The sequence below is a fragment of the Carcharodon carcharias genome, chromosome 14, assembly GCF_017639515.1.
Source record: "Carcharodon carcharias isolate sCarCar2 chromosome 14, sCarCar2.pri, whole genome shotgun sequence".
NCBI classification, from domain to species: domain Eukaryota; kingdom Metazoa; phylum Chordata; class Chondrichthyes; order Lamniformes; family Lamnidae; genus Carcharodon; species Carcharodon carcharias.
In genome coordinates this window covers 138380569-138407861 of record NC_054480.1, presented here as the reverse complement: position 1 = coordinate 138407861, position 27293 = coordinate 138380569, and the positions used below count along the sequence as shown (strand labels likewise).

The window sequence follows — 27293 nt, the reverse complement described above, 5'->3', positions numbered from 1 at the left end:
CCTTCACCAACCCCTGAGAAAAACACCCATGATAGCCAAATGTGTGCTCCCATGAATAATTTTATAACCCTAGTGACAGCCAAAAGGACATATATTTCTGTATACATATGAGGTAGTCAGTGGCCATATTCACCTTTGGCACAGTGAGGCGATTGATATGGCAGCCCATGAAACCTTGCCCACCAGTGAAAAATAGGGAATTGGAAGATGGTGAAAGCAAGCAAATACATAAGACCAAAAAGTGAAGAAAAAAATTAAATACAATCAATATGTTTATGCATTGCAGGTTAAAAGTTAGAATGTTGACTTATTTCTGTCGAATAATGTTCCTGTTAATGTTAAAAATAAAATTCTGTTGCCCTGTATGTACATTCTAAAAAGCCGAGCTACTGTAAGTGAAGGAGGGATTTATATTTTGTTTAGTTGACTATTAAAAACTGCCAAGTGATCTAAAATGTTCAGCTGCAATTATATGGTAAGCTTAAATTATGTAGAACTTCACTCATATAGGTTGCATTGGCATACAAATCACTCATTTGTATTTCCAGCACTTCGAAAAGCTTTTATTTCACAACATAGACTTAAATATGTGGTATTTTAAGTGATGAACAAAATCATGTTCCAATAACGTAGTTCAATGTAGAAATTGGTTTTGATTTGAATAGTTGGAAGTGTTGAGTGCCCACAAAATCAACAGAGGAGTATAAGTGCAGATCATTTGCCCTTGATTAATGGTGTTGTTTACATAAAATGATGTGCCTCTGTGTCTAAGATGCTTTTGTGTTTCCCAGGGGAGGAAGTGGTGGATGAATGCAGATGAGCCTTGGCAGACGTTGGCCTGCTGCACAGAGATAGCACATGCTGTGAGATCACCTGACCCAACCAAATACATCTCTTATTTCCCAGTCCATCAGGTAAGTTCTGAGGTATTTAGACAAACATATAGTTAATTTTTATTCCCTTGATATCCCATTATACCTGGAGATATAGTTACTTTAAACAACAGGATACTCTGCTTTGGAAGATTATAACAAGCTGCATTTATATAGCACCCATAACATGATAAAATGTCCCAAGGCACTTTACAAGAGTGTTGTGAAATGAAATTTGATGTCAAATCACATGCACAAGTATTAGACCAGATGATCAAAAGATAGGCTAAAAGGTAGTTTCTAAGGAGTGCCTTAAAGGAGGAAGAAGAAGAGAGGCGATGCAGGGAGGAAATTCCAGAGATAAGGGCTTTGGCAGCTGAAAGTACTGCTGCCGAAAGCAGTGATTATAATTGGAAATGCTCAAGGGATTAGGGGAGGTGTATTGTAGGGCTGAAGTGGTATTAAAACATAAAAAGAACTGATGGCCTAGTAAATGGTTTAATATTTATAATACTTACACATTTTACCAAGTAGTTGCATTGAGTTGATGGTCTGTTCCAACAGCAGTTGTCAATACATATCCTGTCAACTTCTTAAATTGAGACTGTAGATTGTGGCATATAAGACAACCCAATTTCTTTGGCCTCAAAATTCATGATTTTGCATATACACACTGTGTAAGTCAAAATCTCCTTTTCTGCCACAGATAATTGCATTAGTAGACAGCATCAGTTTTCACCCCACTAAAGCTTTTGGATGAATAGCCCAGTAACACAACCACTATGCTACTGTACAATGATATGATTGATTCATCAACAAATCAGTGAAATGATTACCTGCTGTTTTCCCATATGAATGATGGTATATTTAGTTGGTGTTTTCCTAGAATAAACATTTACATAGGAATCTTTCAGTATAATTGTTGATGTTTAGAACAATGGAGTCAGTTGGTGTGACTATAACATCAGGTGTCTGAAGTCAGGCTAGATGGTCCAGAACAGTATTGATTGATACCAATTATGATGAAGCCAGCTCCGAGGATTGTCATATTGTTGGAGAAGTGTGCTTGATATGGTGCAGGGGCAGAATAAAAAAAAGTTAGGATATAACTTAAATTGATGATTAATTTTGGTGATAATATTGTGTCCATTGTAATGAAAAAGGCTTAAATATCTTTTAGCTTGTTTTTACGATAGTTACTCTCGGGTCATAATGCATTGATATGTTTTGCATTCATAATGTAAGGTGCACCTAGGAGATTTACTTGTGTGGCTGGCGTTTTGAAAGGCACTAGGAACTGATTGTTATAGTTGGTGAATTTTTCTGTCATGAATTTAAGACCAAGTCAATTCCAATATCAACTTTTGCTTTTTTTCATATTGGCAGCATATTGGAGATTTACTGGAAAATATTTGCTTTCTGAATTTGGAGCAATCCCCAAAATTACTAATTACTCAATTCCCATTTCCTAGAATTTCCTTAACCATTTTTTTTTTCATTTGGTTGATGTGGAATATGCTGATTTGTGAACAATCTCGGACGCGCCATTTAGTATTTCCAACTGTGTAGAAATACTAATAGTTAATCTTGGAATACCGAAGTGAAAAAAGGCAGCTGGGGCAAAAGTTATCATGATTAATAGACCTTATATAGAAAACTGAGAAACACATTGCTTATAAAGCAAAGTATGATTTTCTGTGTAATTGAAATTGACCGCTGAGCAGTTACATTTTATTGCATGTCAGTTAGCATATGTATTTCAGCCTTTTTTCTAATTTTATTTCAGATCTCCAGATTTGCAGGGTTTTTCTCTCATTAGTAATGTCAGTTGTTGCAAGTTGTAATTCTAATGAGCAACATAGGCAAAGAGCCACAGTCAAGATGCAGGACATCATCATGGTTTAAAAAAAATGATACTAATGGTTTAGTGATTACAAGCTTGAGTCATGAAAGGCTGTAGATAGAGGGAAAAAAGCTCTGAGAGAAATAAGGTCCTAGGAAAGAGAGTAGGAGATGATGTAATAAATCTTTTTGATTAGATTTCATCTAGTTATGTGCATTGAATTGGTTGACCTAATTCCCTGATTGAGAACAGATTTTAAGAGCTGAGTCATAACAGTAGCACTATGATCAGACCTGCGTCCTTTTACTGGAGAATTTGGTGTTGAAGTCAGTAGTCCAGTCTCACATTGCCAGTCACTTACTGGCAGATGACATGAAATGAATTCAAATGTTTTTTTAATCTAATTTGCTTTATAAGGAATTGGTGAAAGGACAAAGATGGTTTTATTTAATTGATTAATAGTGGTATTTAAATGGGTGAGTAGGCTACCTTCAATTGCAAGTGGTCTGTTAGGACTATGAAATTCCATTTATGAAAACAAACACTATGAAATAATACAAAAACAAAAATACCTGGAAAAACTCAGCAGGTCTGGCAGCATCTGTGGAGAGGAACACAGTTAACGTTTCGAGTCTGAATGACCCTTCAACAGAACTAAGGAAAAATAGAAGAGAGGTGAAATATAAGCTAGTTTAAGAGGTGGGTGGGACAAGTAGAGCTGGATAGAGGGCCAGTGATAGGTGGAGATAACCAAAAGATGTCACAGACAAAAAGACAAAGAGATGTTGAAGGTGTTGATATTATCTGAGGAATGTGCTAATTAAGGGTAGAAAGCAAGACAAACAAGGCACAGAGAGTGCACAGATAGCCCTAGTGGGGGTGGGGTGGGATGAAGGAATCGAAAAAGGCTAAAAGGTAGAGATAAAACAATGGATGGAAATACATTTAAAAATAACTAAAGTAGGTGGGAAAAGAAAAATCTATATAAATTATTGGGAAAAAAAGTGGGAAATCGGAAAGGGGATGGGGATGGAGGAGAGAGTTCATGACCTAAAATTGTTGAACTCAATATTCAGTCCGGAGGGCTGTAAAGTGCCTAGTTGGAAGATAAGGTGCTGTTCCTCCAATCTGCGTTGAGCTTCACTGGAAAAATGCAGCAGGCCAAGGACGGACATGTGGGAATGAGAGCAGGGTGGAGTATTGAAATGGCAAGCGACAGGGAGGTCAGGGTAATGCGGACAGACTGAAGGTGTTCTGCGAAGCGGTCACCCAGTCTGCGTTTGGTCTCTCTAATGTAGAGGAAACCTCATTGGGAGCAACGAATGCAATAGCCTAAATTGAGGGAAGTGCAAGTGAAATTCTGCTTAACTTGAAAGGAGTGTTTGGGCCCTTGGGTGGTGAGGAGAGGGGAAGTAAAGGGGCAGGTGTTGCACCTTCTGCGGTTGCATGGGAAGGTGCCGTGGGAGGATGTTGAGGTGTAGGGGGTGATGGAGGAGTGGACCAGGGTGTTCCGGAGGGAACGATCCCTGTGGAATGCCGCCGGGGGGGTGAATGGAAGATGTGTTTGGTGATGGCATCATGCTGGAGTTGGCGGAAATGATGGCGGATGATCCTTTGAATACGAAGGCTGGTGGGGTGATAAGTGAGGACGAGAGGGACCCTATCATGGTTCTGGGAGGGAGAAGAAGGTTTGAGGGCGGATGTACGGGAGATGGGCTGGACACGGTTAAGGGCCGTGTCAACCACCGTGGGTGGAAAACCTCAGTTAAGGAAGGAGGAGGACATGTCAGAGGAACTGTTTTTGAAAGTGGCATCATCAGAACAGATGCGACGGAGGCGAACAAACTGAGAGAAATGGATGGAGTCCTTACAGGAAGCTGGGTGTGAGGAGCTATAGTCGAGGTAGCTGTGGGAGTCGGTAGGCTTGTAATGGATATTGGTGGACAGTCTATCACCAGAAATTGAGACAGAGAGGTCAAGGAAGGGAAGTGTCAGAGATGGGCCATGTGAAAATGATGGAGGGATGGAAATTGGAAGCAAAATTAATAAATTTTTCCAGGTCCAGACGAGAGCATGAAGCAGCACCAAAGTAATCATCGATGTACTGGAGAAAGAGTTGTGGGAGGGGGGCGGAGTAGGACTGGAACAAGGAATGTTCCACATACCCCATAAAGAGACAGGCATAGCTGGGGCCCATGCGGGTACCCATAGCCACACCTTTTATTTGGAGGAAGTGAGAGGAGTTGAAGGAGAAATTGTTCAGTGTGAGAACAAGTTCAGCCAGACGGAGGAGAGTAGTGGTGGATGGGGATTACTCAGGCCTCTGTTCGAGGAAGAAGCGGAGAGCCATCAGACCATCCCAGTGGGGAATGGAGGTGTAGAGGGATTGGGCGTCCATGGTGAAGAGGAGGCGGTTGGGGCCAGGGAACTGGAAATTGTTGATATGATGTAAGGTGTCAGAGGAATCACAGATGTAGGTGGGAACGGACTGGACAAGGGGAGAGAGAATGGAGTCAAGATAGCGAGAAATGAGTTCCGTGGGGCAGGAACAGGCTGACATGATCGGTCTGCTGGACAGTCCTGTTTGTGGATTTTGGGTAGGAGGTAGAAGCGTCCGTCCGGGGTTGGGAGATTATCAGGTTGGAAGCTGTGGAAAGAAGATCTCCAGAGAAGATGAGGTCAGTAACAGTCCTGGAAACAATGTCTTGATGTTCAGTGGTGGGGTCATGGTCCAGGGGGAGGTAGGAGGAAGTGTCTGCGAGTTGACGCTCAGCCTCCGCGAGGTAGAGATCAATGCACCAGACAACAATAGCACCACCCTTGTCAGTGGGTTTGATGACAACGTCAGGGTTGGAACTGAGAGAACGGAGTGCATCAAGTTGAGAGAGAGACAGGTTAGAGTGGGTGAGAGGAGCAGAGAAATTGAGACGACTGATGTCACGCCGACAGTTCTCAATGAAAAGATCAAGAGAAGGTAAGAATCCAGAGGGAGGGGTCCAGGTGGAGGGAGAATATTGGAGGTGGGTAAAAGGATCCGTTGAACAGGGAGAGGACTCCTGCCCAAAGAAGTGAGCACGGAGACGAAGGCAGCGGAAGAAGAGTTCAGCATTGTGCCGAGCCCGAAATTCATTGAAATGAGAGCGTAAGGGTATGAAACTAAGTCCTTTGCTGAGCACTGAAAATTCAGCATCGGAGAGCGGAAGGTCAGGGGGTATGGTGAATATATGGCCGAGGCTGGGATTGGAAGATGGGATGGGAACAGAGGGACAGTTAGGGGTGGAGGGTCCTGGATGGGCGTTGGTGTCGATGAGTTATTGGAGCTTGTGTTCCTTTGCACCTAAAAGAAAGAGACAAAGTTTCTTGTTGAGGCATCGGATGAGACGAAGAATAAAATTAAACTGGGGGCACGCACAGCTTTGAAAAAGGGTGTGGCGGTGTTGCTGGAGGGAGAGATCAAGTGTGTTCATGTGGCGGCACATGGCACTGAGTGTGGATCTCAGAATGTGACGAGAACAGCAGTCCGAGGAGCGTTGTATGTCCCGGAGATACCTGTAATCCTGGATGGGTTCGAAACATGAGGGATGGAACTTCAGTTGAAATCCACGTGGGGTAAGCCAGAGACAGAGACAGTCACGGAGGAAGGAAATACGGCTGTGAAAGCGGGTTTTAGTAAACACCTTGTCAAACACCAGGAGAGAAATGGAAAGCAATGAAGATAAACAAGGCAAAAGAGAGATATGAAAATCCTGACGGAGAGAAGAGCAATACTTCTTCAAGGTAGGCATTCCTTGAAGAGAATTGGCAGTCAATTAAACACTAAGATAAAAGCAAAAAACCACGGATGCTGGAAATCCAAAACAAAAATAATAATACCTGGAAAATCTCAGCAGGTCTGGCAGCATCTGTGGTGTATGAAATATACTACTTGTATGTTTGAAAATGAAGGTGGTGATTTTTTTTTAATTCTTTGGTAAGTCCTTAGGAATGTTTCAGTACTGCAGTTGGAAATTGTGACTTTTAAATCTAGAACATGGCTGCAGATAGAATGAGGCATATACTGTCTTCACAAATAAGATACTATGTATTATTAATTATGTAAGGCACAGCAACCTAATGACCTTGTGAAACCCACAACGGAAATCCACAAAAGCCTAAGTTCCGATGTTTTTTTTAAAGATAAATAGGTATGTGGCCTTTTGAATGTTATGTTCTTCCAGTTTTCAAAATTAGTATCATAATATTATAACTTTAACAAAATTATATATCCTGCAGGGATAATTGGCTACAAATAGATGAGTAGTTGTCATCTTGGTGATGTTTTTGTGTGAAAACATAGGATAATCTTTGCAGGTTTAGTATTTTGCTAAATCATGAAAATCCTTATAGCATGAATAAAGCAGAATGCTTAACTTAAATGTACTGAAATTACGCATTTTCTGGTATGTAATTTTTGAAGAATCTATTTGTCGTTTTGATATAGTAGTATTTGGAAGATCTAGAAAATTCCATTGTACCAGTTCTCAATTCTGATTTGCATTGTAGGAATCAGTGCTGGATGTCCAAATATCGGGTACATGCAAAGCATTGATTTTAGAATTCCGAATGGGGAAAGGGGTTGAAGAGCTATGGGAACAGGGCCAGTAAATGTACTCATCCCGCGTCATTTTATGCTCGCTGACCTCAATATCCTGCCCATAGTAACATAAAAAATAGAAGCAGGAGTCGGTCATTTAGCCCTTTGAGCCTGCACCGCCATTCAATATGGTCATAGCTGATTCTCTATCTCAACGCCATACTCCAGCTCTCTCCCCATACCCCTTGATGCCTTTAGAGTCTAGAAATCTATCTGTTTCCTTCTTAAATATATTCAGTGACTTTACCTCCACAGCCTTCTTTGGTAGAGAAGTCCACAAGTTCACCACCCTCTGAGTGAAGAAGTTTCTCTTCAACTCAGTCCTAAATGGCCTACCCCATATTCTAAGATTGTGACCCCTTGTCCTAGACCATCCCTGCCATCCAGCCTTTCCAGCCCTGTCTGAATTTTATACATTTCAATGCGACCCCCTCTCATTCTTCTAACTCCAATGAGTACAGGCCTAGTTGGCCCAATCTCTCCTCATAACGACAATGCCATCCCAGGAATCAGTCTGGTGAACCTTCTCTACACTTCTTCCATGGCAAGTATATCCTTTTTAGATAGGGAGACTGAAATTGCGGACACTACTCCAGGTGTGGCCTCACTAAGGCCCTGTACAGCTGCAGCAAGACATCCTTGCTCCTGTACCCAAGTCCTCTCACAATGAAGACCAATATACCATTTGCCTTTTTAACTGCTTGCTGCACCTGCATGCTTGCTTTCAGTGATTGGTGTACAAGGGCTAATTTGAATTGGTCCAAGGTGAATGGAATGCCTGAGGTGGCGGCTAAGGAGGTGCAGTAGCCGCTGACTAAAGTCACCAAGATGCAATAATGACTTGGAGTTTTCAGTGGAAATAACAGAGAAGGTATCAGCATTCACTGTTGTTAAGGAGTAAGTTGGACAGCAACCTTTGGTGTCTGCACATATATGGTTAACCACAGAAATCAGGAAGTTGCCCACCATCTCCAGAAACTTCAATCTTAACAGTATCTTGTTGAGAAATTCAGCATTCAAATACCTAAGGTATGATTTTGCTCTGCTTACCTGCTAGATACCCACTAAACACAACAGAAAATGTTAGTGCTTTTCCATCTAAGTAGCGAATTTTTAGTTATGTAGTATGCCTTGCTTACTGCCAACCAATCCCTCTGGCACTGAAAATTTACTTTTAAAATTTGATTATTGTTGGAGATGTAAAGAACTTTTTACTTTTCATAATGTCTCTTTTATCTGTATCTTAATCTCATCTTCCTTTCCCCCTTTCTCTTTGTATACATAACTTACCATTGAATTAAACATTCTAACTTACACTTCCTAGTTTAAACTCTGTGTATCTCCATAACAGTTCTTCTGCCTGTTTGACTGAGAAGATGTACCATTGCTTGCCCTCTTCACACAGGCCCATGATCCCCCTACAGAGTGCGCCCCACTGTTTTGACTCCCCAATTACCGCAAGGCACAGCGCAAAAGCCCATAGACAGTACGTGCATAAGTACAACAAAGGATGAGTGCAATTTATTCACTGCTGACGACAAAACCTGGGTCTATGTGTTTGTAAGAGAGAAAAAAAGACACATCTGTTCATATTTGATCTTACACCTGTTTAAATTTTGTTTTACATTCCATATATTATTTAGAAAATGTGTTAAGTCAAGGGGGTAGATTGTCTTTCCTCCTTGTCAATTAAGTTAGTTCATTATTATGCAAGTTCTCATTATCTCTGAAAATATAAACATTCTGTTAACACTTGGGAGACCTAGAGATGGAGAAGCAATGGCAAATCCTTTTCCTCATTCTAATTTGATTTTCTTTCTCATTTGAATTGTCATTAAATAATTTTGAAAGCCCTGGCCTGTCGCCTGTGTTTAGTTGGTGGCAGTTAGTGGTGCACTTTCTCTGCTATGAGGAAAATGTTCAGAATGATGCAGCAGTACAAATCCAGAAAATATTCACAAATGACCAAATTTAATTTCAATAAACATGCCTTCGAAAAATCACAGAATAGTGCTGCCAGTCATGGGGTTTCCTCACCAAGAGTTTTCAGTCCTATGCCCTCCTTTCATTCCTGTGTCCATTACTATTAAATATTAGGAATCTCTCCCTCATTCCAGCTCCAATTGTGCTAATTCTCATTTATAGTGCTCCCCACAACTTCCATGGTGCCAAACTCCCAACAGTTACACTGCACAAATGTGAAATTCCAGGCACCAACACTCCAGTTTTGCCAATCTGGAGGCCCCTTACTGGTGCTGTCAAAGATACACTGTCCTGCAATGCTTCCAAGGCCCAGGACATTTCCCACAACTACCAAAGCACAGGACTGCTCCCAGTGCTGCTAAATACAGGATCTCTACCTCCAATTGATGCCCCTAGTATGCAAATTTGTTTTTTATTCTCAGCTTTAAAAATGGCAGGAGACAAATTAAATATAAAGTTAAAGGAATATATATAAACCTCCGTTACATTGTAATAAAACACTGCTATCTGATTTACCATCAACAACATTGTTGATTTCTTCGTAATTTAATTAAAACAATATGTCTGGCATACATCTCCTATGCGTCACACTTCTCAATTGAATTCTGTGTTGAATTAATTTTCTGTGTCACTTTTTAAGTTAAGTATAATGAGAAAATATGTTATTCAATCTTGTTTTTCTGACCTGGTCTCTAAAATTTACCAGAGAAGCATGGAAGCAATATTGTTATAGATGCATTTGCACTGTGTATATATATATATTCAAGGAAAACATACAGAAATATAGAAAGAAAAGTATTTTCTTAAGGGTAGGTGTGATAATGATAATCATGTGGTGTTGCAGTTATGCCAACAATAAGCAGAATTATTTGGATAGACCTGTATTAGACAACTAGTCAGACACAAATGGTGATTAAGGCTGGTACATTGTTTGTAATTTTTCTACAAAGATAATTCTAGAGAGTCAAAATTGCTCAAACCCCTTAGGTGTATTTACTCAGATATATTCTACTTCTAAAAGTTTTAAAATGTCATGTTAGTTAAGTAAGGTGACCATATTAGCATTGGTGATATGTCTCACTTTCTTTTATCTGCTCCATTGGTTAAAAAATACGTAAACTAAATATGTCAAAACAAAAATACGCAGAGCCATTAAGTGTAATTTATATAATGCATTCTTGGTGCATTAGTAAACTGTGATTTTTAAAAACTCAGTTGTGCAGATTCAACATAAGCCAAATCATAAAGTATTTTACCTCTCATTTAACAGGATGGATCTTGTAATGGTTTGCAACACTATGCTGCTCTGGGACGTGATGTGATTGGTGCAACCTCTGTGAACCTAAAGCCTTGTGAGGTACCACAGGATGTTTATAGTGGGGTAGCACTGCAGGTAAGTGAACTGAGTTGGATGAACTAGAAACATTCTCATTGGTTGACCTGTTTGTCTTTCACAGTGCAGGTCTCCTAGTGGATAAGATGGCAGTACACTACCTAATAAGCGACAGTAATAAATTGTGATAAATGTTAATAATGTTAACCTTCAGGATTATACTCATGTTCTACCAAAACACACAATTCAATTATTGGAAGTGTTAAGTAGTTTCTACAACGTTTAATTCTAGCAATACACTAGGTCCTTTGTTAACAGTGGTTCTAGGAGTCCAGAAAAGGTATACTACAACCAAAGTATTTTGGAGTAGTTTTCTCCATCAGTAAGGAAGTATAAACAATATATGCCAAAGTGAGGAAATATTACACTGAAACTATTAAAATTGCGAGATTTTTTTGTAAATAGTAATTGCTAGGAGCATACTAATTTGAAAACTAAGAAAAGCTTGAATTCTTATTTAATTGCAGTAGCTTTACTGTAATTAAATTATAGTAAAAAAATTCCATAATTAAAATGAATATTAGTATAGATCAATAAATTAAATTAAGTCTCTGCATATTACAGTGGAAGAGGTGGTAACATATATTGATTGCTTAGGCTACTCCTCTCTGCTGAATGTTTTCTTTGGGTTCATTATGCAATTGCCTTGTGTTTTCCCCTCAGGTTGAGGAATTTAGAAAACAAGATGCTGAAAAAGGTATAAAAATTGCTCAAATCTTGGAAGGCTTCATTAATCGTAAAGTTGTGAAACAGACAGTGATGACTGTGGTGTATGGTGTGACACGATTTGGTGGGCGTCTCCAGATTGAAAAAAGATTGAAAGAAGTTGAAGATTTTCCAAAGGTACCAAAAAAATTATAGTGATTTTGCATTCATGAGCAAAGACTCGGCAATTAATCTGTTTTTCTTCCAGGGCTGGGGTGCCTTGGACACTTCCAGTTTAGTCCAACTGAAGCAGATTTTCCAGACAAACAGTTTTTGCAATGGGAGAATCTGCTCATCAAGCATTATGTTTTTTTTTGTTTTGATTCCCATTATGCAGCAGCTTGGAAGTATTCGAATTCGCAAATGAGAGTACCACATAAACTGGGTATAGTTTTGCTTTACCCTCTCACTGTGATTTTAAAAAGCTGCTAAGATTTGGCACAGGAATGAAAAGGGAAAACGAGAATGCTCTGTATTCAGATACTAAACCTGAAAATTCTGGAAATGCTAAGCAAATTAATAGGCATCTGAAAGAGAAATCAAAGTTAACATTTCTAAACATGTCTCATGTGACTCTGTTGAACCAATAATTACCGAAGCACTGTATTCTAATTTCAGACTTGTTAACTGCATTTTACCTTTGAGTAAGTATTTTGCTTAGGTTTCAAAGACGATCTTTTATAGAGCCTCAATTTATTTCGTGAAAACAACGAGAAATAATCAGGTTTTTTGAATTGATAACTGCGACAGAATGGTGAAAATACCCATATGAATTAACTACACGATCTAAAAAGAAAGGTAACCACTTAGCAGAAGTTCACAGCTAACTTTAATTAATTAAACATAATGGTTATAGACTTGCTTCTAATTTTCAGTTTTTGTTTGTCTTGAAATATTCTAAAATTTACTGAAGTGCATTGAACTGCAATAATCTGTTAATGATCTGAAAAGAATATGAACTTGTGCATCAGCAATCCTGCTTGTACATTTTTTAATCAATTCAATATTTGTCAAACAGCCAACTCAGGAATTTTTGATTTCTTTTCCCCCTAGTTAACTAGCCTTATTCATTTTAACTTGGCTGAGTTGAGATGACAGCAGAGTTGAACAGATTAACTGAAATTCCTTGAATTTGACAATTTGCAACACACCAAACATCTTGTCATAACATATAATCATAATCCTCAATAGGCTTGTGGGCAATGTTTGCATTTCTCCAGACACTTTAATCTGAATCGGCTATGAACTTATGTATAGGAATAATAGCTTACTAAATTACGTTGCTCAAGGATGTTCTTATACTAAGTTGTAAAGACCACAGGAATATTACAGCCCTATGCAGCAAAAGTATATATTTTTTTAGTAGAATACATTTTCTATTGCTTAAGAGGGTAGCATTCTTTATTTTCCATGAAAGCTTCATGGTCAGCTGGTGTAATCTCATTTTAAGCAAAAAATACTGTTCATGTTGGAAAAGAAGAACTCAAATTTATATGAAGGATTGATCACTTCAGGACGGCCCAAGCACTTGACAGCATAAGAAGTACTATTCAAGTGTTGCCACTGGTGTAGATGTTTAGTGATATCCTGATACACACCTGTAAAGGTTACAGGAGTATTATAATCCTGTGTTAGTAGTAATTAAGAGTGGTACAGAAAACTGCAGACATGCAGAGCCGCAAACCTGAACAGAGCGGTTCAGAGTCTGTTTTAAAAATTAAAAGCCCAGATGACACTTTTTTTTTATTCGTTCATGGGATCTGGGCATCACTGGCAAGGCCAGCATTTATTACCCATCCCTAATTGCCCTTGAACTGAGTGGCTTGCTAGGCCACTTCGGAGGGCAGTTAAGAGTCAACCCCATTGCTGTAGATCTGGAGTCACGGGTAGACCTGTCAGGAAGATATAATAATTTTCATAATGTTACTTGGAATTTATTGTAAAGTAAAGTAATAATGGCTGCCTTTTTACCGAATTCAAAACCCGCATCTCGAAATAAATACAAATTGTGAATTGTTGGGGCAATTGCTTCAAGTTTCCCCCTGGGATTTGAGCAGCTTGGCATTTACCATCCACCTGCTATAACAAGGCCAGACCAGGTAAGGATGGCAGGTTTCCTCCCCTAAAGGACATTAGTGAACCAGTTGGGTTTTTACGACAATCAACAATGGTTTCGTGGTCAGCATTACTTTTCAATTCCAGGTTATTACTTGAATTCAAATTCCACCATGGTGGGCTTTGAACCCTTGTCCCCAGAACATTAGCTTGGGCTTCTGTATTACTAGCCCTGTGACATTAGCACTACACTACCGTCTCCCCATCTGGCATTAAAGAAGAGCAAAGGAAATTGATGAATGCAGAGAGTAAGAAGCACTTTGACAGAGAATATCTCCTTAGATCCCAATTTACAGCTGCCAGTACCCAGAAGCCAGATGGTTTACCAGCAATCAACAATGTTCTTGACAAAGTTAACCAGACCAAGCAAATTGTAAAATGTTTGGTCCCATCACGAGTACTAATCCAGGGTCTTGAATGTACAAAGTCCAATATAGATTTTAAAACCAGCTACATAAAAAGTTCAAAACCAAGAACCAAAAGCTGTTTTGGTGGAGTTGGCTGCAGCCATTTACACTAAAAGTTGTGTGTGTTGCCAGCTGAAACAGTGTGGTTGTGGATGCCCTGTTGAGGGAAGTTAACATTGCCTTAAAGCCAGGTAAATGAACTGTATTTTATGGGATTGAAAAATAAAAATGTACGTTTGTAACTTGAAACTTGCTTTATAAAATACAAGGTATCATTGTTGTGACCTGCGTAAAATGTAATACACAATTTAAGGCATTTATGAAGTGAAGAACTTGCTATATTCCAAAATGCTGCTGTAAAGAAAACTTTACTATGTTAAATTTTCCTATTTTCCAAGTTGGGGGAACAACCCAGAGGCAATACAGTAAGGAAAATTTGTAATTTCCTTAAAAAGTCTGTGCAATCTAATTGTTGTTTAGAATGTTTGGTAAGGATTTTTAAGAGTTTTTGTCATTTGTAAAGGGATCAGTTGTACCTTTCTTGGGTAATAAGAAATGCTGGTCCATGTGACACTTGACCTGAAAGCAGTACCGGCTGGAAGAATGTTAAGATATGGACACCATGTGGCCAGACACAAAGGAGAGCTACAAGCAGAGGAACTGGAGGGTGAAGGCACACATGAAGACACAAAGATAAAGCAGATGGAGGAGGAGAAGAAGCAAAACTCTCTCAGGAAGAATTCAGTTATTTCTGTTTGGCAGAAAAGGAGACATGAGTTCTTGAAGGCACTGTGTGAGCTGGCTAAAAAATGTCTAAAACCTGGAAAGAATAGATTGAAGATGTTAATGAGTTGGGTGTTTTCCTAGAAGTGGCCAAACTGTGAACACAGCTGTTACCAGTTGATCAGTTGAAAAGGAACCATCAGGGCTGTCATGACGCGAGGGAGAGAGGGTTCGTGGAATTGTGCCTTACTGATCGATAATCATACCTGTGAAACTTAAGGTGTGAGAGGTGTCGTTGGATAGGACTCCTGACCTATTGTGAATAAAGAACAGTATAATGTGGAACTGTGTAGCTACACAATGCCATACATGCTGAAGGGGAATGCTTATGATTTTGTGAGATGTATCTTTGTTGCATAGATAATTTGATTTTTATTTGAAGTACAGTTTGCCTTTAATGCATTTTTAATTTATGTTGGTTCTGATTTGTGTTAAAGTTACAAAAGGTGAAATCTTGTTGGTAATTTCTTCATTTGGAGATTGTTCAGTAAATTTGGTTATTTTGATTTAAGGTTTTCCCACAGGGATCATAACACAAACATTCACAACGCACAAGTACCAGGGATCGACCATCTCCTACAAGAGAGAAACTAATCACTGCCCCTTGACGTTCAATGGCAATACCATCACTGAATATCCCACTATCCACATCCCTTGGGGTTACCATTGACCAGAAACTGATTGTAACTACCGTATAAATACTGTGGCTACAAGAGCGGGTCAGAGGCTGGGAATTCTGAGGCAAGTAACTCACCTCCTGCGTTTCAAAAGCCTGTCAACCATCTACAAGGTACAAGTCAGGATTGCGATGGAATATTCTCCATTGGCCTGGATGAGTGCTCTCCAACAATTCTCAAGAAGCTCGATGTCATCCAGAACAAAGCAACTCGCTTTATTAGCACCCCATCCACCAACTTAAACATCCACTTCCTCCACTGATGCACAGTGACAGCAGTTTATACTATATTTAAGATGCACAGCGACAATTCATCAAACGTCTTCAACAACTTCCAAACCACAACCTCTACCACCTAGAAGGACAAGGGCAACAGATGTGTGGGAACACCACCACCTGCAAATTCCCTTGCAAGCCACACGTCATTCTGATTTAAAACTATGTCACCATTTCTCTACTGTTGCGGGATCCAGTTTTCACCTGACCTCCATACATGCACTTGCCAGCAGGTGGTTGCTGGCTAACCATACCGTGCACTCAATGTTCAAGCACTAAAGCCAGCTATAGAAGCCAAACTAGTCTCCAGGCTGAAATCAGCTGAACAGAGCATAATTAAGGAAATAGTACAAATTCAGCAGCTGCAGATAAAGGATGAAAGTAAATAAAGAACTACAAAAGAATCCATAACTTCTAACGTGTCCACACAATCCTCAGTTACCTAATTTGATGTCCTACCAAGCGACCGTTGTTCTCTATATGGTTAATTTTCATCTTTCCAGTATCTTGCTATTGATATTGAATAGTCACTTAGTACTACAGAACTTGAGTGTTGCTGAAAAAAGAGAGATGCCGTCAAAAGATTTTGCCTTGTACTCATCAATCAGACGCAAGGATGTCAAATTTTAAAGGGAACAGCAATTTATACTACATAAGAAGAGCACTGATTGGTTGGCAGGTCAACTCTGATTGGTCAAGACATTGCCATGGAGAATGCACCAAGGAGCTATTGTTCCCCCATACTTTTATATATTCAAAAATGGTGCAATGTCTGGACATATTTGTTTTGCCTGCAGAGGACAGGCCCCTCCATAAGAGTATACACAGCTTCTCGAAAGCATAAGATAAAAGCAAAAAACTGTGGATGCTGGAAATCCAAAACAAAAATAAAAGTACCTGGAAAAACTCAGCAGGTCTGGCAGCATCTGCAGAGAGGAACACAGTTAACATTTCAAGTCCAAGAGTCATACGGACTTGAAACGTTAACTGTGTTCCTCTCCGCAGATGCTGCCAGACCTGACTTTTTCCAGGTATTTTTATTTTTGTTCTCGAAAGCATAAGTGAGTTATATTGCAAGCCCGACTAATAATCTTTAATTGTTAGTGTGATTCTTAACACACTTGGGATTATTCCGCAAGTGCTTCCCAATTGTGGAACTACATCTAACATCGGGCATTAAGTTTTGCAATGTCAGTTTGGTTGAGTACGGTCACCACTTGCCTATTGCAAACAGCCAAAGGGACATGCTGTTGGATACGTTCAGCCAGTCATTGGGATGTATGGTCTACATACCTGGCATCGCACTGGCATTGAAATTCACATTATCCATTTGTAAGGTAGACAGAACATCTTTTTGGTTTGAGAGCAGCATCCTGTTAGTGGAAAACACCACACATGGTTGCCACTGCATTGTAGCAGTATGAAACAGCTAGATTCACCTGTTCAAATTTTTAAAATACTTTAGCCTCCCAGGTAAGTTGAGGTAGACTGGGCACTTTTCAGGTCCAAAAGTGGCAGCCTTAGGCCCATTCATGCGTGTGCGATAAATAGTGAGCAATGATTTGATCAGGGTAGCCATTATCCCACAGGATAGCTTTCCGCTCTATTTGTGTCATGGTGAGAAAATGGCTTGGACCCTATTTACGAGATTGCTGATGAGACTAATTTTGTACCACATGGAGCTATAGGAATCCCAACATGTATATTGACCAGTCTAGGTAAACTTGCAGTAGTCAGTAGTGGAGAGCCCATTACTGGATTTCTCAACCAGCACATCGAAGAAAGGGAGCTTGTTAGACTGCTCCATTTCAAAGGTAAATTTGAGCACCAGATAGAGCGCATTAAGGTGTATAAGGAAATTCTTATATACAGCTGCGGATTCAAATAGTCTAGCATCGCGGCAGTGTTATTGGACTAGTAATCCGAATGCCCTGGCTAATGCTCTGGGGACATGGATTCAACCCACACTACGACAGCTGGTAGAATTTAAATTTAATTAATAAACCTGGAATATAAAGTAGCCTCAGTATTGGTGATCATGACAGCCATTGTCGATTGTTGTAAAAACCCGTCTGGTTCAGGGAAAAGAAATCTGTCAACCTCGTCCTGTCTGGACTACTTGTGACTACACACCCACAGTAAGGTGGTTGATGCTTGCCTGCCTTCAGAAATGCAGCAAGTCATTCAGTTCAGGGGTAATTCAGGATAGGCAGCAAATGCTGAACTGGCAGGTGACCAAAAAAATAGAGAAAACGTATTATCTACAAACTGGAAATATACAAGGGGTAGGAGGTTAAGGGTCATTCCATCAAAAAGTTGTTTTTTTCTGGAAACCACCGAAAATGTTAGCAAAAGCTGACGCTAGAGGGGAACCCATGGCGACACCACCTATTTGAGCATACGTAGTATAATTAAAACTGAATTCAACTGCGCGAGTTACTGATTTCATAAGTATGCAGATTCAGAACCAAAACTCAGAACATAATGTCGAACGTTAGATGTGATTATGCGATTGGGCAGCACTTGGTAAACAATCCCGAGTGTGCTAAGAATTGCACTAACAACTGATTTAAGATTATCAGTTGGGCCCACAATATAGCTCACTTACGTTTGCTAGAACCTACATGTATTCATTTGCAGGGGGATGTCCTCTGCAGGCAAAAGCAATCAGCATCCCTTTCTCATGCATTATAAATTGTTGTTCCCTTTGAAATATGGCATTCTTGCATCTGTACTGATGAGTACAAAACGAAAAGCTTTAGCAGCATGTCTTTTTTTCAGCAATACGCAATAGATATGATTTAGGATAATATACAAGTGAAGGTTCACAACCTTACAAAACCTCATGTGCCCTTTTCAATGTTCCATTTTTCTTTACAAAATCTTCTGGAGGAAATTGTTGATGTATCTGTCGCTCAGATCCTTTTGCCTCATGAAACAATCTTTTGATGAGGAAACCTATTAAAATGATAAACTACTGCAGAAAAAAAATCATTTATAAATTTATGTAGCTTAGTTGCTTGCATGAAAACCAATTTTTCATTGAAAAGTGGCACAATTATGTTGTTGAAGGTAATGCTTCAGAACACAAATGCTTTGATTCTACAATCAGCTTTTGATGTACAGTCAGATAAAAAATATAGCATTTTGTGTTTGCACACAACAGCTACAATGAATAAATAAAATTATAGAAAATAATACCAAAATAATTGTTTTTATTGAATATTTTATTTTCAAAACAAAATGATTCAGTAAAGGAGCTTCAAATGCCAATAAGTGCTGAACAGGTCATGCAGCTTTACATTCCCTCTGGACTGATCTGCTGTGGATGTGCACTTCACATGTCTAATGGAAACTTAGAGGTTTTCTTTTGCTTTGTGCACTGATCTTAATGGAATTGTAAAATTAAATATAACTGCATAATTTTATTTAATTTTCAGGACCATGTGTGGGATGCTTCTCATTACTTAGTGCGGCAGGTTTTCAGCAGCTTGAAAGAGATGTTTACTGGCACCAGGGAAATTCAGGTAATTTCACTAAATGCATTAGGCTGCTGGAGAATTGATGTCTATATGGAAGAGTGGTCCAAGCTTAATCAGTGGATGGGGGAGATTAAGGAGTTAAATCAAGATTACAATTTTCCATAAATTTAAGATAGTCAAAGGGCAATTACCAGTGTACCAAATGTAATGTAATGAGCTGAATCATCTGCTTTAAAGTATTTTTTGCAGGTGTTCATTACAGGTTTACAGGTAACAGTGGGCAAGTTTTCCCCCTTCTGCTAGCTGCACTCTTTAGTATGACCAGTGTTGGATGTAATCGTTATTATTTTTAATAACAGATTCAAAAACGTAGTGACAGAGATGTGTCTGACAATTAAATAAATAAATTTAATATTTATTGTTTCAGTACATATAACTTAAGACCACGTACCTAGTAATATATGCAGCCCTACATCTAGAAACTTACAAACAAAAACTTCTTGGGAATTGTGATTGCTCCCTATCCAGACCTGTTCATGGTACTGAGGCATGAAGGTCACTAGATTTCTGAGTGGATGAAAGTTTGTATCTCTTTTTCATGCTATCTTAAAACAAACCTGCATTGTCTAATTCTTGCTTTGGGTGTTTTATGATCCTTGGGTCAATGAACAGATTGCTGGATGCATAATCATGTCCTGGTCAATATCCTCTTACATTTTCATTTCAACAACCCTTACTTCCTTTGTTTGCTCTTCGTAAACTATAGTTTTTTTGTCCTGAAGTATCATTGTGATCAAAAGATAAGATTTGCAAGTCAACCAATTTTGATTTACTGATGTAGATTAGCCATAATTGCAACATAAGCTTTCTGCATTAAAATAATGTTAAGAAAAACATATGTATATTTTCACAAAAAATTCAACATGCTGAGAATATCATAGAGCCCCATGTATATGTATCGAAATATCAACCATTGGGTGAAGGCCAGCTATACTTGCAAAGTAAGTGCGGGAGTGGGGCCAGTTCTGTCAAATATCACGACAGACACAAGTACACAAGAAAATTTTAGGTAAAACCTCATGGCCAGTTTCTTAGTGAAAAGATGGAAAAATACTTTGATAAAGGCATTACTCAGATGTAAAGTTAAACTGTTCAAGGAAATGGTAACATTTAAGTGTAGAGGTAATATGTCATCAAAGCAAAAGCTGTTTGCGTAGCATTTGGATATAAGTGAATGTAACACTTATTGTGAGATTCATAACCTCCTTTGATGTTGGAGCTCAACTGTGCATCCATGAATACTTTGTTTTAATTATACAAAAATAAAATATTGCAGATGCTGGAAATCTGAAATAAAAACAGAAAATGCTGGACATACACCGGTCTGGCAGCATCTGCGGAGAGAAACAGGATTAATGTTTCAGGTCAGTCGTGACCCTTCGGTTTCTCTCCACAGATACTGGATGACCACTGAGTATTTCCAGTATTTTATGTTTATTTATTTTAATTATGTTCCTTTTAATAATTGGGACATTAATTAATACCTGACAATTATTTCCAATTTCTTCAACTCTGGTTAGGATCTGTAATTTGAAGATACCGTATATTGAGCTTAGCATGTTTATTTAATTCCTTAACAAATCGAAATAATAAAATAAGCAAGTTTCTCACCAAATTCTGTTGCTATTTCTGTCAGGCAGGCTGCAACTGCCATTTAAATTGGACAGCCAGCATTCACTTTCTACTAACTTGGTCTCTGTCATGCTGTGCAAGGCACTGGCAGCCAACTCAGCAAAGTACAAGAATCAGAACTGGCTCATCTCCACACTGAACAGTGCACATTTCACCTAAAACATTTTAGCCATTTTACACTGCAATGCCAAAATTGATTTCCTTGGGGAAGTTGCTGTTTAAGCTTGCAGCTGAAGGCCCATGGAGGTGTGGATTGGCACGTAAACCAAAACATTCCTTAATTGTACTGAAAATGTTACAAAATTCTGCTTCAAAATAGCTGGTGTCAAAGTTATTTATGTTAAAGGGTAAAATGACTAATTTGAAACCTGGAAACAATGCTGAATTTTTAGAATGTTAAGACCAAAATTGCAGTTTTAATATCATATAAACTTTTCAAGTTAGGCAGCAATTCTCAGGCCTGGATTTTCACTCCTGAGTCGGGAGCACAGAGATTGGATGTTTCCTGGTTTGGCCAACCCGATCTGAGAGAATGAGGCCCAGATGGTCGGATTTTCGTTCCAGCGGAGTGGGCGTGCTGAATTAGAAGTCGAGCCAGCTGCCCCCGATACAAATGAGGAGGCTGCAGGTGCAGAGGCAGTCTGGGCAGAAGGCCTGCCTCTGTGCTTTGGCACTTCGATGAAGTTACTAAAAAATTAATGAAACAAAAAACAGCTCTCATCTCTCAACCACCCATTCACTCCCCATTCATGCCAGCCTATACCCCCATGGCCCCTCATACCCTCAATGCCCTGCTACCCACCATCATGAGCCCTTATGCTCCCTATGCCAACCCATACCCATCTACTTGCCTCATGGTCCCACGTACGCCCTATGCCAACCCATGCCCCTCAAACTACCCCATGACCCCTCTTACCCCATATACCCCTCTACCCATCCCAGTATTATCTCATATCCCTATGATAAACCATGCCCTCCCACTTATTCCCCATGGCCCTTTATAGCACCTATGCCAATGGTGCCAATCCATGCCCCCCACTCACCACCCTTTACCCTTTCCCCCTCCATGCCAACTCACCTTGTATCCACCATGGCAGACCTCTGGAGCCTTGCTGACATAAAGTAAGATTATGTGTATCCATAACATCACTTTAAAAAAGACACACTAATTGATTAAAAACCATTCAATACATTGAAATTCCTTCCACTAATTTCTTATGAAAACAAACATTTCTGTTCTATAACCACTTAGAACTGTCAATCAAACTGCTCGCTTAACAGGCACCCCACTGTGATAATGTTAGGTTGTAAAATCAGTCATGCAGTAAAAATCCTACAGTGATGACCCTGAGGCTTATGGCAACACAGAATTAAATAGCAGCTGTAATTTATTTCAAATTCTTAGTTTTTTTAAAATTTAAAGCCCAGCCGAGTTAAATTCTTTGACAGTTCCATTGAGTTTATGCACTTTTCATGCACATTTGTGTCTGCTTTTAACAATCCCAAGAAGTATCTGACCTTTCCCAAAGGGTGTCTTATCTCTCTCACAGATGTCCTGGGACCATATCCAGGGGAGTACCTTACCTCCCCAAAAGGATACCCTGGCTATCCAAACAAATCCATGAGGTTCGCACCTGTTCCTACCAGGTCTCTAATCTGCACACTTTTGAGTTTCAGGCCTCACCAAAATTACACAAGCTGAGGCAGCTGCTTATTTATATAGGTGGCTGCCTCCATGAACCACAGATGTATGAGTTAACCTGCCCCTATTCCCCTCTGGAGAAAATGACAGAGGCCAGGTTTGGGGGTGGGACTTACAGACTCGGAACTCTGCCTGCATTTTCGCACAGATGGACAGCCTCTCTGCCTGCGCGGAAATTCAAGCCTCAGTTTTGGCACCTAACTTTAAACACAAAATAGTCCTTATATATTCAGAAATTCAGCGTTACTGTGTCAGCTGAATATACTTTAAATGTCTCTAACAGCTTTTGCTTGGTAAAATCATTAATATTTAAGTACACTCCATACTAGAATTAAAATCAGTAATAATTAGTGATTTACTTCCAGACTCTAATGCAGAACCTTTGCAAAAATATATTTGCTTACTGTTCTTTTTAACTCAGTAAAACTGATATGCTCCCTTCCTGTTGTGAAACCTGCCATTTTTGTATCAGGGCTCTGGACAACTTGTCCTTCCTATCATATAGCATTGTAGCAAGTTATTTTTATATTTAAGAAAATCACGATTCATAAATTGTTATAAATGGATTCCGCTGTTTTAAAATGCAGATAGCGAGGATTTCAGGTCTATTTACTCTTGAGCTGTATTTATGGCTTCACAATCACAGTGATAAGCAAAAATGCATATTGAACCCCATAAGGATGAATGACTCAGAGGCATTACAATTGATTTCCATCACAACTACTCCTTAATTGGTGGCCAGTTGTGTTTTTATTTTAAAGTTGTATTAAAAATCATGGGCTGCAGTGAATTATTGCTTCCATCATATGTTCACTTGAAACATTTTATATCTCTAGGACTGGCTGACAGAAAGTGCTCGACTGATTTCAAAATCAGGAAGCTCAGTGCAGTGGGTGACACCACTGGGGCTACCAATTGTTCAACCTTACCACAGGACCAGGACTACATTAGTAAGTACTGTATAATGAATTATACGTTGATGCAAGGCACTGTACAGTATTTTACTTGTATATCTGCTACTCAGTTGGATCATAGCTGCCCTGTATCTCAACTCAATTTACCTGCCTTGGAACTGAAATCCATAATGCGCTTAATTAACAAAATTCTGTCTTATTTTAAAATTTTCAATTGGCCTAGTTTCAGCAGCTTTTTGTGGGCCCTTTTGTCCATAATTCTAGTCCTCTTGTCCATAAAAACAAAATCAGCTTAGCAAATGCTCTATTTTGCCACAAGTGTAGCTGTAGACTGTTTGTAAATAATGGAGGACTATATATCCTGAGAAATTGATGATTGACAGGTCAGTAACTTGAATCCTTCAAGTTGGCTTACTATTCTCCAAAACTCAAAATAGTCTATCCTCACAGTAGAGTCTCAGATTCTGCTGCTGCTTCAACAGTTTCAAAGATTTTCTGATATTTTGAAGTTTTCAAAAATGTTTGTCCATTTTCAAACCATAGTGGACAACTGTATGTTGCTACTTTAGCACTGAACATAAGAAATAAGAGCATAAGTAGGCCATTTGATCCTTTGCGCCTACTGCGCCATTCAGTAAGATCATGGCTGATCATCTACCTCAACTCCCCAACTTCCCACACTATCCCCATAGCCCTTAGTTCTCTTAATACGCAAAAATCTATCGATCTGCCTTAAATATATCTCAACAGCTGAGCATCTATAGCTCGCGCAGATAGGGAACCCTTTAAATGAAGAAATTTTATCTCATCTCAGTCCTAAACAGTCAACCCCTTATTTTGAGATTATGACCCTCTGTCCTAGATTTCTCAGCCACGTTTTCTCAGTATTTACCCTGTCGAACCCCTTAAGAATCTTATATGCTTCAATTACGTCACCTCTCATTTGTCAAAACTTCAGGGAACATAGACTTGGTCTACTTAGTGTCTCCTCAGAAGGCAATGCCAATCGCATCTTGCTTCATAACCCTATCATCAATCAAGGTCTGACATTCAGCTAGACAGAAGTTTGTTTTTAAACTGATCGAATCAGGTGTATTCATTTATTGAAGATATTAAATGTATTTGTAATTCAATGGTTACTAGCCCCAAATGTTATTGGCATCTCTTTGTTTCAAGAAAACCTGCTTCTGAAAATAGTTTCTGATCAACAAAAGCAGAATTTCTCTTGGGCAACATTCTCACTCTGTGAATGTGGCTCTTGTCAGTGGGAAGAGAATGTATTTTACACACAGATTACTTGTCTTCAGTGGCTTGGACATAATATTAGGATTGCATCATAATTTAACTAGAGAAGTGCAGCTGTTCTCAGTCAGATATGATTTTAATATTTGCAAGGTATTCCATTTAGAGACTGTTATTTTTCCACTGTATCTCAGCTGAACTACCAGCAATTATTAAGAATTGCTAACAATTGTCCAGAATCACCACCTCTGAAAACCTGAATCAGTTTGTTCAGTTAAAAATTTGCAAGCATTAATTGTAGACTGGGAAATAATAGCTGTGATCTTTCTCCCCCATATGGTGCATATTAGAGGGGAAAAAAAAGATTTAAACCACTAGGTTTTAATTCCACTACAATGTAGTACAGAAGTTAATCTCCATTTTACTGAATGTTGAATTATAATTGCAGTTTGCAGCATAAATGTGTGGGTTGACACTTGAAAATTGTATTTTTTTGTAAACGCTTTGCACTGTCACTGGAAGAGCAGGAACTTATTTAGCTACTTTACCCATGTCATCTCAGTAATTTGAAAGATCACAAACTAGAAATTAATCATCTGGGGTAGTGAGAAATTGTCACCTATCCTATGGATGTACCTAAAATGTCATTTCAAATCCCAGAATCAGAGTCTTTAGTGTTATGTGGGCAGGCACCCACTTCGCTTCTGGTCCTATCCAGACGCCTGCTTTGGTGAGAAATAAGAGGCATACGATTTTGTCAAGTGTATAATTGCTGACTGTATTGGTATCAAGAGAAATTACTTTATAGTGGACCCCCTTCTGTCAGGATCAAGACCTGACATACTTTAACCTCTATCTTAACAATCAAACACAGATAAGGCCTCACTTTAATGCCAAACAACTGCATCACTGCCAATATTGCACTCCCACAATACTGCACTGAAGTAGCACACTAGATTATGGTCCTGTCCTCGTATTGGGTTTTAATTTGCAAAATTTGAATTTCAATATTAGACTTATCCAACCTTAATTAACCTCTACTCTGCAAGAATATTATTTACAGTTTGTACGCCTGGACTTTTCATTAAAATAAACTATTGGCAGGGTTTTGAAAAAACTTCAAATTTCTTCCTCTGATTTTCTTTAGAAGAGAATGGTCTGTTAAGAATAGCATTGTGTGTTGGACCATATATATAAAAACGTGGAATACTTGAATGGATCACCTCAAAAATATAACCAATGTTAAATTTCCTTTCTTCAGATGCTGTTTATAAAACATTAATTATCATTTCTTATTATTCAAGATGCTGAATTTGTATTATCCAAAACTCTGCTCAAACCTTAGTGCTGACAAGCAATAGTGGCATAAAGGAGAATGAGAGGGCACTTTATAAAGTGCTTCTTTAAATGAACCAAAAGGTTGATATTAGGTGATATCTTGGTTTTACTGTGCACTTTACCTGTCAGTGACACCAACCTGCTGTTCCTGCTCTGTAAGACAGTAATATGCATCCCAAAATGGCTCCAGTTATTTCCACCCAGGCCAGAACTTCGGACTAGTCCAGAAGAGGTCAAACTGGGTGCACTAAAGCTGGAAAAGCTTGGTCTGTGTTAGGTACTGCTAAACATTTTAATCTTCATATTCAGTTAGTTATTTCATTTCTTAGGGAACACACAAGTAATTATTCCATTAGTAATATATTAATTTGACAACTTTATCGCTTTAAATATTCATCCTGTTCGAACAAAAGAGGGAAATATAAAATTCAGGACCCAGTCAATATTGCAGTTTACTCCGAGCTTTCAAACTATGGATAGTTAATTGTCATTCACTGAGAGCATTTTATAAATGGAACTTCAAAGTCTTTTGAGCATCTTATGGGGCAGTTTGTAGTTTCACAGCACACATTGTATTAAGATGCATATATGTATACTAGCACTAGCTGTTCATTGTGAGTCAAAGGATGCACTGTTTTGTGAAAATGGGACCATTAAAACCATTCTCACTGCAAAAAAAGAAGGTTGAGAGGTGATACAATTGCTGCTTTTAGGCTCTAAAGGGACTAAAAAAATGTATACTAGAATGAACTACTTCATTTTGTCCAGAAGTGAAAAACTTAGAGCACTCGGCTTATGCTTGAAGAGGGTAAATTGAAAATTTTTCTGAGGAAACAATATTTTAGCAAACAAGTGGTCCATCTAGAGAATAGACTTCCATGGTGGAAGCAGTTTTATTTCAGAACATAACATTTTGGGACATCATATATGAGTAAGCTGAGACATGACATGGTAAGCATGAGATGTGATGTGGAAGCAGAGCAGGAAAAATATGACTTTGGTTCTATAGAATCATGGAAATTTACAGCACAAATAGAGGTAATTCAGTCTATTGTGGCTGTATTGGTTCTTAGAGTAGTTGTGCTTAGTCCCACACCCTCATTTAATGTTTGTAGCCTTGTAAGCTCCTTATCTTATAAAACCTGTTCAAATCGCTTTTAAAGTTATTGACGGAATCAGCTTCTACCTCCTTTTTAGGTAGCCCCTTCCAGATCTCTACAACTTTGTGTGGGGAAAA

The 27293-nt window shown here is 39.0% G+C and overlaps 1 protein-coding gene across 2 annotated transcripts in view; it reads left to right on the top strand.

Annotated features, from left to right (window-relative positions):
• Positions 1–27293, top strand: part of polrmt (polymerase (RNA) mitochondrial (DNA directed)) — a 128415-nt gene that overhangs the window by 65972 nt on the left and 35150 nt on the right. For both annotated transcript variants that reach the window (XM_041205092.1, XM_041205093.1), the window contains 5 exons: positions 792–914; positions 10602–10724; positions 11388–11567; positions 19127–19213; positions 23399–23512. In XM_041205092.1, coding sequence (XP_041061026.1) covers positions 792–914; positions 10602–10724; positions 11388–11567; positions 19127–19213; positions 23399–23512 — 627 coding nt within the window. The remainder of the gene's footprint in view (positions 1–791; positions 915–10601; positions 10725–11387; positions 11568–19126; positions 19214–23398; positions 23513–27293) is intronic.